The sequence below is a fragment of the Chelonoidis abingdonii genome, chromosome 19 (assembly GCF_003597395.2).
Source record: "Chelonoidis abingdonii isolate Lonesome George chromosome 19, CheloAbing_2.0, whole genome shotgun sequence".
Lineage (NCBI taxonomy): Eukaryota > Metazoa > Chordata > Testudines > Testudinidae > Chelonoidis > Chelonoidis abingdonii.
The window spans coordinates 17725817-17740624 of record NC_133787.1 but is presented as its reverse complement, the minus strand read 5'-3'; the positions used below and the strand labels follow the sequence as shown (position 1 = coordinate 17740624).

The 14808-nt window shown below is 37.1% G+C and overlaps 1 protein-coding gene across 1 annotated transcript in view; it reads right to left on the bottom strand.

Annotated features, from left to right (window-relative positions):
* LOC116828661 (ATP-binding cassette sub-family C member 12) overlaps positions 1-14808 on the bottom strand; it is a 74508-nt gene that overhangs the window by 36641 nt on the left and 23059 nt on the right. Inside the window, exons 8-11 of the mRNA XM_075073837.1 lie at positions 14290-14397; positions 10919-11194; positions 10077-10148; positions 6981-7105 (exon numbers count right to left, since the gene is read on the bottom strand). Coding sequence (XP_074929938.1) covers positions 6981-7105; positions 10077-10148; positions 10919-11194; positions 14290-14397 — 581 coding nt within the window. The remainder of the gene's footprint in view (positions 1-6980; positions 7106-10076; positions 10149-10918; positions 11195-14289; positions 14398-14808) is intronic.

Below are 14808 nucleotides of genomic sequence, written 5' to 3'. Positions count from 1 at the left end.
TCCCTTTTGAGAAGGGCAGTGGCCCTGCTAAACAACTTAACAGCCAGGGAGGGGAGGCCACAGGAGAACAAAAACAAAATGGAGTTTGGGGACAGCTGTAAGAGACAAAATGGAATAGGGGGATAACTGTAACAGACATAGGGCACCTTTACACTGCAGTGTACAGAGGCCTTAGTGTAAATGAAAGTCAGGTTCTGAATGTTTAAAACTTTGTACTGTAAAACAAGAAGGATAAAGTGCAATCTTATATACAACCAACACAAGCAAAATTTCTTCTTTCTGGAGAGGATGGGCTAGGTGTCTACCTACAAGAACTGGTCTCAGATATTAAAAGGAATTGTTCTTTTACTACTGTAAGATTATATTGCAAATATTAATCTTATGCTCTACTTTTATTCCATATTTTGCAAAGAATGACTAACATTTCATTTATCAGCCCTGTTTCTGTGAGCATTATTTCATATCAGTTGCACCAAAAGCCTTATAAAACATTATTTAGTTCCTACCAAATTTATGTAGCAACTATATGTTCAGAATCTTCTGGTTCTCCTGGAAGAAAATACCTACTGTATTAAGGTCTTGCAGTTGTTGCATCCCAGTGTTGTTTGTGAAACAATCTCCAGTTTGTATTTTGTATTTGTGTGCTGGTTTCTTAGGAAATTTAGGGAAACAAACACCAGAAATCCTGTTTTTCTTCCCCACGTAGTGCACATTTGCTGCACCCTGATGGTGCCTGAGCAGTAACATTGTGACATCAGCGGTAATCAGCCATTCATCACTCACTCCTTCCAGTTCAATTGCATACTTGAGGAGAGTCACTAGTGCCTTAGTTGTCATGGCAACTGCTGCCTGTGATAACTGATTTACCTCAAACAACTATGATATTACTACAATGAAGGAGCCCAGGAGGAACTGGAATGAAAGCTGACTGTGCTCTTTTGGACTTGTCCTGTGGCAAGTTACACTGTTTATTTTCAAAGGGTAATTATTACTTTTCTCAGATACAAAATTATTTTTCATGTATATTGTTTATATGCTTCTTTCAAACTGGAGGTTGAGACTTTATGAATACCTCCAGCTTTTTTAAAAATATTTAAAATGGGAAATTATAGGTCTGAATCCCTACTCAGTTTTCACTGTCAGACAATTAAAACAGTCATTTAGAAATTGTAGTAAAACTGAAATTTAATTGCCAAAAAACATGTTCTGACTACAGTTTAATTTAATTCCTTTCAATATATCGGTCAACATGGTATTTGAGTGTTGAAATATGGAACTTCACAAAGATAAGAATGGCAACCAGATATATATTGAAGAAAGCTAGTATGCAAGTGCTTTACTTAAATAGTACAAGGGGCTGAATGAAAGGTTGCATGGGCAACAATCGATCTGGCATTTCCAACCTTGGGAGTACTTGACTTCATAATCTTTTAATCCTTTTTAGTCTTTAACCCAGTACTTGTTTATGATTTTATGGTTTAGTTTATTGATCAGTGACCTTAACTAATGGCAAAAAAAGTTTTTTTTTTGTTTAATTTATGTGTATTCTTAGAATACTTATTGCCTTTTAACTACATGTAATTCTTCATAATCTAAAACCAGTATTCTTTGGAGCCATTTTCAGGAACTGGTAAATGGAGTTTAAGAAGAATCATAGAATTTGATATGCTGCTTCAAAAATTGCTGTAATATATAAATACCATAAGAAATGGCTATTAAATGTCTTTTTCTGATATTCCTATGTCTATGTTTTGATCAAATAGCTACTAAACTATTTAAGGAAAGTAACTTCTTGAATTTTTAAATACAAACCATATGTCTGGGATGTCTAATGGAAACATTTATCTGAAATGTATAGACAGGCAAATTCGTTCCATTTCCCACATGGCTCAACTTCACAAATTGGCAGGTTGAAGACAATAGCAGGTATTGAGCAAAATGAACATCTGAGAAGCATGGCTGCTCACCAGCATCTAGCCAGTTTTGGCAGGTTAGACACTTGAACAAGTCCTTTTAAAAAAAAAAAATAAGCACAGGGATTCTCTACCTATTGTCCATAAAAGTACAGCTGAACAAGGTTGGAACTAGAGTTATTAGCAATACAGAGGTAGCTTTTGTTAGTACTTAGGGACAGGAACTTGCTGGTTTTATGCAATGCTGCATTAATAAGTAGCAGGAATGCAGAGGAAAGTATGGATATTTACAGGAGCTCTTTATTTCTACATTTTTCCATATTTCTTTGGTTTGAAGTCTCCTAATTTTGTTAATTTGTTCCCATTTTGGATTTAAAAAGCCTCCTCTCTCATATTAAAGTGACATGTTGTGTAATATGTGTGGCCTATGTGAATATAAAGGAGAGAGGCATGTGCATCAGGTGTGTAACAGGTTGTCCTGTCCCTTTAAGGGCCAGAGGCCTGAGGCAGCCAGCCATGTTCTCTATTCAAATACAGCTGTGAAGGAAACAGGTGTTCCCTATCAAAGAGCTGCAAGAACAGTGGGACAGCTGAGAGAATCTGCAGGAAGGGACAGCATACTACAGTAGTCTCAGAGGAAGGGATACTCCCTGGGGAAAGCCCTGCTAATTATAGTTGGGTAGAAAGCCACAGCTGGAAGTTTTGTTTTCCTTTTGTGACTTGTTTGAACAAAAAAATGGAACCAGTAGGGAAGGGCTAAAAGCTGATTTGGGCATGACTGATGATTCCCCAGGCTGGTGAGTGAAAATGTTCCCCAAGGGCAATGAAAATAGAAGTTTCTATCCAACACATTACTGGTGTGAAATCCCCAGTGGTGACAAAGTGGAGAGGCCATGGCTTATGTAATCAAAAACCCAGAATGCTTCATACTGTTTTTGTTGCAAACTCTTCCAGTCTAATGTTCCAGCAACACTGGGTTCTACAGGAATAAAGGACTGTGAAATCTGGCTAGAAATCTGGCATGCCATGAGAAGACAGCAAATCACCAGAGAGCGTTCCATAGGTGGAAAAAGCTTGAGATGAGACTATGGTTAAAGGCCACCATAGATGATCAGCATCAAAAGAAGATTGCATCAGAGGCTCTTTACTGGCAAAATGTTCTGAAAAGGCTCGTTGCCATTGTGAGAATGCTTGCTACCCAAAACCTAGCACTGCATGGCACTTCAGATCAGTTATATGTGCCAAACAATGGAAACTTGCTTAAAATTATGGAGCTGATGGCCAAGTTTGATGCTGTGCTCCAGAAGCATCTAAGAAGAGTCACCACCCAACAAATTTACACACGCCACTACCTTGGAATAACAATTCAAAATGAGATCATACAGTTACTGGCAACAAAAGTCAAACAGAAGATTGTGGCAGATCTGAAGTCAACAAGATACTACTCTGTTATTCTGGACTGCACACCTGACATCAGCCATATGGAACAAATGACTTTAATGGCGCGTTTTGTAACAACAACAGAACCTAGTGAAAATGTCCCTGCAATGGTGACTGTCAGAGAGCATTGTCTAGAATTTATTGACATTGATGATACTGCAGGGCTGGTATGACAATGTACTTCTTAAAAAGCTGGAAGATAGGGGAATTGCGATAGCTGACATCAGAGATCAGGGCTACGATAATGGCGCCAACATGAGAGGAAAGAACAGACGAGTGCAGACACGGATCCAAGAGTTAAACCCTCGAGCTTTTTTTGTCCCATGAAGTTCTCATTCACTGAACTTGGTGGTCAGTGAAACAGCGTCAGCTTCTAGTGAGGCTGCTGAATTTTTAAATGTAATTCAAAGCATCTATGTATTTTTCTCTGCATCAACTCATCGATGGCAAATTTCGATGAAACATCTGGGAACATCCTCTCTAACATTGAAACCATTGAGTGCCACTTGATGGGAAAGTTGAGTGGAGGCAATAAATATCAAACACCAAATTGGGAAGATGGATGATGGCATAGTTGCCATTATGGAGGATAATGCTATGAGAGGAACTGTTTATGGGAGAACAGTGGCAAAAGGAAATGGAATTTCCAGAAACATAGATAATTTCAAATTTCTTTGTGGCTTAGTGTTGCAGCATGACACACTGTTTGAAATAAATGTTGTAAGCAAGAGAGTCCAAGGTGTTGACCTTGATATATCTGGAGCAATGGAACAAATGGACAAAGCAAAATCATACCTAGAGTCTTACCGGTCAGATGAGGGATTTAAAACAGTCTGAAGAGTGCACAGAAATTGGCAGAGGACCTTCACACTGAAGCTATTTTCCAACCCATTCAAGAATACAAGAGTCACTGAAGGAGACGACATTTTGATTATGAGGCACAGGATAATCCCATAAGAGACCCCAAACAACAACTCAAAGTTGAATTCTTTAACCGCAGGTGCTAGATTGTGCACTACAGTCAGTTGAAGAATGTTTCATGCAGGTCAAGGAACACAGCAGTATATTTGGGATGTTATATGATATTCCAAAAGTCCTCACTATACCTGAAGAAGACCTATACCAGCAATGCAGGGCACTAGAGACAGTGTTGACACATGATGACATGCGTGATATTGATGCAAGTGATTTAGGTGATGAACTAAAAGGCCTTTCGAAATCCATTTCAGCAGGATCAACTCCAAAGGTTGTTCTGGAATATATGTGCACAAATAAGATGACCACCCTCTTTCCAAATGCTTTTGTTGCTCTGCGCATACTTCTAACTCTTTCTATAACAGTTGCCAGTGGAGAACGCAGTTTCTCCAAGCTAATAAAAACACATCTACTCTCCACAATGATGCAGGAGAGGCTGGTCGGCCTTGCAACCATCTAAATAGAGCATGAGCTGGCCCAGACTGTGGACCTTCAGCAGGAAGCAGTTCAAATCTTTGCAACCAAGAAGGCATGGAAAGCACCACTTTGATTGATTATGCAAACTGATAAAAATGTTTACTATGCAGACAAGAAAAGTTACATTTGCTGTTCAGGCATTTGAAAGTTAAGTGTTACTTAAAATTTTTGAACAAGGCATTTAAAGTTGTTAGTTCTTCTCTATTGGGTAGATAGCAGATCAGTACCATGAGAGGAGTAGAACAGGAAGAAGGTAGAATTGAGACCTTTCAAAGTTTTAGCCCAAGCAAGGGAGCATGAGGGCATCATTTGAGCTCCCCTGCACAGGTGCCAAAATGTTGTGGGTCGGCCTTGAAAAAAGATGTGGAAACTTGGCCTTGTCCATATCACGAGCTCATGGTGTAGGACCAGTGGGTACTGGGGAATATGCTGCACTCACAGAAGGGTGTATTCCCCTTGCACATCAGAAGTGCTAGAAGGCATTCTACTTCACTAAGGCAGAATGTTTCCTAGTGCTTCCTCTGGAATGGTGCACCTCCCACTCATGCCGGGAAAAGCTGTGCCTTTAAGGCACAAATAAGTCCTGAGGCCCAGATTTTTAAAGGTATTTAGGTATTGCTCTGCTCACCCAATGCGGGGTCTAAGTTCCATTTTCAAAAGTGTCTAGGCCAGGCATGATTTCAATGGAAGTTAGGCAGTTAGGTGCTTTTGAAAATCCTACTTGCAATCTATCTGCATCTTAGGCACCTAAATACCTTCAAAAACTGGCCATTAGGCACTTTGGAGCCTAAGTCCAATTGACTTTGTGAATGGAACTTAGCCATCTAAATCATTTAGGGCCTTGCAAGGTAGAGTGGAGCAGTGCCCAAATATATTTTTTAATCTGGGCCTAAGTAACTAGATGAGCTTTACACCATGTCCTGAAGATAAATAGAATAATACTTAGAGACCAATTGGTTGGTATCCCCTTAAATAGTTGGAAGGGGGCCCTAGTGGGCCTGCCTGTCTTCTACTGCAGGAGACACCTAACACATCAGCAGCATATGTATGTACTAGACCTTGCATGTTTGACTATAGGTAGCAAATATGTTATTTGGATCCCCACTCTGCCACTGTGGTTTCCTCTTAGTCTTAATGTTGCGTAGAGAGCAAAGACTCAACACCAATGGAGAAAGTGAATTCCATACATCTCCTAGTTGTTTATAACTAATTAAAAAAAAATTTAAATAGTCTCACAAAACTAAATGCAATATGCACTGACTGCACTGTATCAGTTAGTAGTATGAGAACTCATGAACTCCTCCTTTTGATTTCTGGGGATATTTCTGTTGTTTAGCTTATGGCAAATTTAACACATTTATTTTCTTCTGAGTTTTAGTCACATGCTATTGAAGCTGAAATTTGAACACATTGTACATGACAACAGGAGTAAGGTAATGATTTAATCATCATTATAATGTGTGAATACCAGTCCTGAAAAATGAAAATATCCAGCAGTCTAGGTCAGCACAGAAAAAGTAACGGCCGTTTATAGCCTAACATTAATTTAATATAACTTTTTAAATAGTCCATTTGAGATATAAAAAAACAGACCAGCCTGATCCTTCATTTGGCAATATCTGAAGTCCGTATATGAGAGAGACGTGGAAGTTTTAGTTCTAAAGCTAACTGAGTCTGGGAGCATCAAAGAGGTGATACTATATATCTTGTGACTGAGAATGTTGCATACATTTTGTCTCAGCAGTCACTGTTGACTGGTTGTGGAGTTAATGTCTTGAAAGATAATATTTGGCATTGATGGTTGCAGCAGAGTACAGAGTTTCATTGGGTATGGATAGGAGCATTGGAATTCAGAGGTGCGATCTCCCATGGTTTACTTATGTGTGGGGCCATGATTAATTATAGGTGCTCTAGTGGAAATGAACCAGAATAAAGGCAATGGTGAAAGTCAAATAATATCCTCTCCTCCCTCTTAGTCATGGGATCAAGTAGAGTGAGGGAAATGACATGTTCAGAGCCTTTGGGCCCTCATCACAAAAGGGAACATACAATAGAAGACAAGTTTTGTGTGTGTGTGTGTGTGTGTGTTCACGTATGTAAACTCATCTGTCAAATATGGAAACTTATCCTTAGAGTAAATAAGTATTGGTAAGATTTCAATATTTCAATAATTACCTTTCTTCATTGTATTCTTCTCCAAATAATATATTCTGCCTAACATTTCCATAAAATATCCATGCTTGTTGTGACACATAAGCTAATGTTCCATCAATACCTACTGTCCCATCATACAAGTACATCTGAAACAAGTAGATTGTACAATTAAAAAAATGTATAGAGGTCTTCTAATCATCATCATCATAATTGGAGATATACCTATCTCTTAGAACTGGAAAGGACCTTGAAAGGTCATTGAGTCCAGCCCCCTGCCTTCGCTAGTAGGACCAAGTACTGATTTTTGCCCCAGATCCTTAAGTGGCCCCCTCAAGGATTGAACTCATAACCCTGGGTTTAGCAGGCCAATGCTCAACCACTGAGCATCCCTCCCCCTTGACTCAAAATACTGGGCAATTAGCAAGGATGACATTTTGCTAATGTGTTATGAGTGTAATTCTTCATTGTATAAATAACATGTATCTGGAACATGACTTAAGAAGGACCTGCAGTTCTTTTGGCCATTCACTCGAAGGCTCTTGTAACCATTCCTCTATGGTGCCCTTATTACCTCCCTAGTCCTTTTCAGGAATAGCTGAGAAGTGGAGGGCTAAGTGAGTGACAAAAGAACTGCAAGTGGCCATAGTTACCATTGTGTGAATTGTTCTTGAACTTTGAGGAGTTTCTCTCCTGTGTAGGGCAGGGTTAGAATAAATGAGTAGATCTGGTCAGAAATTTTCCAACAGCACCCTTTTCCAGTGGAAAATGCTAATTTGTCAATCAGAATATTCCACAGTAATATGATTCCAATGAAATTTTGATGGAAACCGGGCAGATTTCCAATGGAAACTTACCTGATATCCTATCTCCCTGCCCAGTTCCTAGGGTCCTCAGGATCCCAACTGGTGGGCTGCTAGGGAACCTAGGCTCCTCAGTTAACCCTGATTCCTCAGCAGCCTGCCAGGGCTTCCAGCTCCTTGGGCAACTGCCAAGTGAGTAACTGTGGAGCCTGGGAGCCCAGGGAACTTATTTTGTTTCAGGTATGTCTTGGGGCATCTGAAACTAAATATTGCAGATTTCCAGATCTGTGAAAAAATTGAAGTTTTTGGATTTTCATCACAATGTGGGATGAATTTTTTTCCAAAACCTTGAAATTCTGTATGGAACTGAAAATCCATTTTCTGGCCAGCTGTATTGGTGAGAGTTAGTGAGTGCTTGTCACTTTTAAAAAACAGCCCATTTATTTGGGTGCCTAACTTTACGTTACTATATTTGCAAATCTTAGACGTAACATGAATTTCTTATTCTCCTGTTGAGACCCGCACATGAGTCTTTCATCTTTTGAGGGTGGTTATTAATTTGCTCAATTTCTCTTTCTTGGCTCTAAAGATCAAAAGAAAACTTTGATCCCAACATACATTCCTTAATGTCACGTCCCTAAAGGACAAGCAGTAGTTGCGTTCAGATACATAACTGAATACTTCATCCAAAAGCAGCTTAAGAGAAGCTCGACCAACATAGTTTCAGAACCTAAGAGTCAGCGCCAGGCTTTTTCAAAATAGCTGACAAAAAACAATGTACTAGATAGGGCTGTCAAGCGATTTTAAAAAATCACAATCAATTGTACGATCAAAAAAATCAATTGCGCGATTAATTGCACTGTTACACAATAATAGAATACCATTTATTTAAGTATTTTTGGATATATTAGTAAAATATTATTTTTCAGTTCACCTAATACAAGTACTGTAGTGCAGTCTCTTTATCATGAAAGTTGAACTTACAAATGTAGAATTTTTATGTAAAAAAACCTGCATTCAAAAATAAAACAATGTAATATTTTAGAGCCTGCAAGTCTACTCAGTCCTACTTCTTGTTGAGCCAATCATTCAGACAAACAAACATGTTTACATTTGCAGGAGATAATGCTGCCTCTTTCTTGTTTACAATGTCACTGGAAAATGAGAACAGGAGTTCGCATGGCACTGTTGTAGCCTGTGTCGCAAGATATTTTTACGTGCCAGATGCGCTAAAGAGTCATATGTCCCTTCATGCTTCAACCAACATTCCATGATACATGCATGGTGGGTCAGGTTCTGTAGTTTCCGCATCGGAGTGTGGATCTTTTAAGACTTCTGAAAGCATGCTCCAAACCTCGTCCCTCTCAGATTTTGGAAAGCACTTTAGATTCTTAAACCTTGGGTCAAGTGCTGTAATTATGTTTAGAAATTTCACATTGGTACCTCTTTTGCGTCTTGTCAAATCTGCAGTGCAAGTGTTCTTCATGTGCTGGGTCATCATCTGAGACTGCTATAACATGAAACCTATGGCAAAATGTGGGTAAAACAGAGCAGGGGACATACAAATTTAATTAACGCATTATTTTTCTAACGAGCGTCATCAGCATGGGTGTATGTCCTCTGGAATGGTGGCCAAAGCAAGAAAGGGTATACGAATGTTTAGCATATCCGGCACGTAAATACCTTGCAATGCCAGCTACAAAAGTGCCATTAAAATGCCTGTTCTGACTTTCTGTGACATTGTAAATAAGTAGAGGGCAGCATTATCACCTGTAAATGTAAACTAACTTGTTTTTCTTAGCAATTGGCTGAACAAGAAGTAGGATAGAGTGGATTTGTAAGCTCTGAAATTTTACATTGTTTTGTTTTTGAGTGCAGTTATGTAACAAAAAATCTACATGTGTAAGTTGCACTTTCATGACAGAGATTGCACTACAGTACTTGTCTGAGGTGAATTACAAAATACTATTTTTTTTGTTCATCATTTTTACAGTGGACATATTTGTAATAAAAAATAGACACTTTGATTTCAGTTACAACACAGAAAACAATATATATGAAAATGTGGAAAAATATCCAAAATATTATATACATTTCAATTGGTATTCTATTAACAGTGCAATTAAAACTGTGATTAATCGTCGTTAATTTTTTTAATCGTCATTAATTTTTTTAAGTTAATCACATGAGCTAACAGTGATTAATTGACAGCCCCAGTACTAGAACAAACAGTACTAAAACATTCAATTAAATATGTATTTCTCATGCAAAAGGAAAATAAAAAATTATGGAAATTATTCTACAGTGATCAGCATACCTGTCCTAGAATAGCTGATATGACTGAGCTCTTTCCGCTTCCAACATTTCCACAAATTCCCAAGACCTTTCCCTACAAAGAGACATATTTTGCAGATAGTTGATCTATATTTTTAAAGTAATAAATTTCTCATGTCACGTTGCCTATTGTCCTGCGATCATGCCACAAATATTTCATGTCCTGTCACACCTGCCAATTCAGGAAAGCATCCTTATTTAGGAAGACCTCCTAAGCATTTAACTTCAAACATGTAGATAAAGTGCTTTCCTGCATCAGTGCCATAATGCATATCTCACTCCCAAGAAGACAAAGTTAAAGGTGTTATATTTGGATTGATAGAAGCCTATATAAGTGGTACTTTAAATAATGCAGTGATGTAAAAATTTTTTAAAATTTGTTTTTACTGTGTAGAGTGCTGTAACCTTTTCATTAATGTAAGGAATTTACAAAAAACTTCTCTGTTCTGGTGACTGGTGGATAAATGAAGGCTTGGATGTGCAATTGATTTATAAAAGTCAGTCATTGTTTGGTATTGAGAGATGCACTTTATAAACCATATTCTGTGTTTGTACCTAGCACAATAGAATACTGATCCATGACTGTGACTCCTAGGCACTACTGCAGTACAAATAATAATGTATTAGTGGTCTAATGGGTGCTATAGAAAGCCTGTGCTGGGCAAGGAAAGGTGTGTGTCTAGGGGAAGAAGAAGAATTGAAATCATTGTTCCTTAGCTCAGCAGGGCAGTGCAAGGCAGAGATAGCAAGGGAACCAAGGCACCAAATCCTTGCAGGCAGATTGTTAAATATTCTTTTTAGAAAGACTATTTAAGACAAACTTACCTTCTTCACAGTAAAGCTTAAATTGTATAAAGCAATTGCTTCACTACCCTCTTTTCCTGTTTCTCTGATTGATGTCTCAGAGTGAGGAAGGACAGGCTCTGATTTTGGTTGGTATTTATATGCACTCTTCCCATTCATACTGTTTTCATTATTGTTCTTTCTGCTGTGTTCATTCAGACATTCCCAAGACAATGTAGCATTTTCCATTACCATAGCATTTTCTGAATTTTTCAGTTGCTTTACATAAACAGGAGGGATTTCAGTTAGGAGAATTTTCTAAAATAAGAGAGACAAAATTAAGAATGCCATTTATTTATCAAAGTATGAAAAGTGAAAAAATATTTTTTTTAATCCAGCATAGAGCTGCCTGCTAATAACATGTTGATGAAATGTCGTGAAATTCTTGGCAAACTATTTCGTATAGAAGCAGAATCAGTGCAAAAAAGCAGAAGCAGATTCAGTGCAAATATTGCTTTAGAAATACTGCAAAAAATATTCTTAAGAGATTTTCACTTTTAGGGATTCAAGAATTTGAGTAAACTTTGAAGCTGTCTGCTGCGCTGATCTCTGAACCGTTTGTGGTTCACCAGGACAATATCAGTAGGGGTAGCCATTTAGTTCTGGATTGTAAAGCAGCAAAGAGTCCTGTGGCCTTATTGTCCTGTTATCTATAAGGTGCATAGGAATCTTTGTATCTTTTACATGAAAAAATAATTTGTTTAGTTAGAGTAAAAGTCCACTGACTAGTTTAATACAAGAGAAGCTCTGTAAATCTTTGGCATGTCGAATGGCCCAATTGTTTCAGAATCAGGGCTTAGAGTCTATGTGGCTAACATAGATTATTGAATCTTTGTTATATAGTATACATATATAATTTTTTTTAGAAATACCTGCTGCTGTTTTGTATTCCATCAGTGAATGGGATTAATTTTCTTTCACTGAGGCAGGCATTTCATGATAGCCATATTTAGTGAAACAAAGTAATAATCCAATAGATGTCATCATAGAAGCACTGGAGATCAGAAAATTTCAGTCTTATATTAAGGATATTTTAATAAATAATATTATTGTAAAAAATAAGGGCTTTTAATCACATTGTGAAACAATAGAATACATTGAATTTTTATTTTTTGATTTTTTCTAACTCATATCTATGTGTGTGTGTCACTGAACATCAACAGTGTATATTGTTTAACAAATATTTCCACTTAAAAATGATAAACAAGAAATATGCATTTTGTAAGTTACACTCAGACAAGTGCCTGATGCAATCTTCTTTCATTAAAAGAGAACTTAGAAATGTATTTTTTTCATAAACTCCTCAAAAACAAAATGTAAGATTCAGCTCAATAAGTTCCACTATGATATGTAATTATTCACCAATTGTAGCAAACAAAGTCAGATTTACATTAGCAGAGTAATGCTGCTTTCGTTATTTCAATGTCGACAGGAAGTCAGAACAGGCATTTTAATGGCACTTTTATAGCTGGCATTGCAAGGTATTTACGTGCCGGATATGCTAAACATTCGTATGCCCTTTCATGCTTTGGCCACCATTCCAGAGGACATACACCCATGCTGATGATGCTCGTTAGAAAAATAATGCGTTAATTAAATTTGTGACTGAACTCAGTGGGGGAGAATTGTATGTCCCCTGCTCTGTTTTACCCGCATTCTGCCATAGATTTCATATTATAGAAGTCTCAAATGATGACCCAGCACATGTTGTTCATTTTAAGAGCACTTGCACTGCAGATTTGGCAAAACGCAAAGAAGGTACCAACGTGTGATTTCTAAAGATAGCTATAGCACTTGACCCAAGGTTTAAGAATCTAAAGAGCCTTCCAAAATCTGAGAGGGATGAGGTGTGAAGCACGCTTTCAGAAGTCTCAAAAGAGCCACACTCCGATGTAGAAACTACAGAACCCGACCCACCAAAAAAGAAAATCAACCTTCTGCTGGTGGTATTTGACTCAGATAATGAAAATGAACGTGAATCGGTCTGCACTGCTTTTGATCGTTACTAAGCAGAACTCGTCATTAGCATGGACACATGTCCCATGGAATGCTGGTTGAAGCATGATGGGACATATGAATCTTTAGTGCATCTGGCACATAAATATCTTGTGATGCCAGCTAAAACAGTGCCATGAGAATGCCTATTCTCACTTTCAGGTGACGTAAACAAAAAGTGGGTTGCATTATTTCCTGCAAATGTAAACACAGTTGTTTGTCTGAGTGACTGGCTGAACAAAAAGTAGGACTGAGTAGACTTGCAGATCTAAAATTTTACATTGTTTTATTTTTGAATGCAGTTTTTTTACATAATTCTTATATTTTTAAGTTCAACTTTCATGATAAAGAGATTGGACTACTGTACTTGTATTATGTGAATTGAAAAATACTATTCTTTTGTTTTTTTACATTGCAAATACTTGTAATCAAAAATAAACAATGTGAACACTGTACACTTTGTATTCTGTGTTGTAATTGAAATTAATATATTAGGAAATGTAGAAAACATCATAAATATTTAAATAAATGGTATTGTTCTTGTTTAACTGTGAGATTAATTGACAGCTCATTATTTATTTATTTATTTATTTATATATAGGGCACTCAAGCAGTTAAAAAAACATTGGTTCACGTAACAGTTGGTTCAACAATAACTTTTAGGTTAGCTCCCATTTTTTAAAATAATTTAAGAACTCACTATTTCCAGTGCACCCTAACAGGGTACAGATTCTTTTAATCTTCTTTTCTCTTGTTTCATTATATTTTTGTTTGTGCAGCACCTAGCAAAATAGTGCCCTGGTCCTGGCTGAGGTCTCTCAGGTGCAGCTGCAATACTAATAATAACAATAATAGAGGAAGAAGGCAGTGGTGGCTTGTTATTTGATGGATAATTATTCGGTTTTTAATTTTACTTTTGAGATGCACATTTTTAGTTTTCTCTTTAGAATTAGGTATGTAGCTTTGTATAGTTTTCTTTTATTCACTAACTAAAGCCTGTTATAATTCCTGAAGTCACTGAAGTCAATAGGAGTCTTTCCATTGCTCTGAACAAGTAAAATTATAATCTACTTTAAGGGATTGTCTGCACTGAGAAATTAATTCAGTTAAGGGAGGATGTGAATTAAAACAGAAAAGCTATTTCTGATTAACTTCTTGTGTGGATGCTCTTATTTAAGAAGATTGTTATTCTGGTTCAATTTTAACCACTTTGGAAGTGGATTAAGCTAATTTAGAATAAGGTATGTACATATAGGGAGTTAATCAGGAATAATTATTCCAGAATAACTCCCTATATAGGTAAGTCCTTGTTTGTACTTATCTGGAAAATCCCCAAATATTTTAAAACTATACTTTACCTTCAATCTTGTCAGGGAAACTTTAGCTTCTGCCACTGCTTTCACTGAGAAAGGCAAGATAGCAATTGAAAACTTCATTACATTAAACATGGCAATCACACTAAATGCCTGCAAAAGAAAAAGGAAAAGGGCTTTTACTGTTTTAGTTCCGACCATTATTTTGCATTAAAATTCTAAATATATTTTTGTATTATATTTTAAATGGTAGGAAAAATATATCTATATGCTTTTAATTTTTGTGGTTTTCATTTTCATAATTGCAACATGAGTGGCTAAAACACAATGCAACTCCTTCCATTTTTCAAGTCATTATGAATATATAAAACGGCATTGGTCCCATTTCTGAGCTTTCTAGAACATCACTTTGAGGATTCTTCCTTGGTCTTCTACCACTGATTTCAGTTAAATTAGGTAAGGGAGGAATTTGGCCTGTTAACTATAAGTCTCTGAACCCTTCCTGCAAACCAACTTTCAATCCATCTTGCTATGTTAGCAATGAAGCTTACATTTTTGTATCTT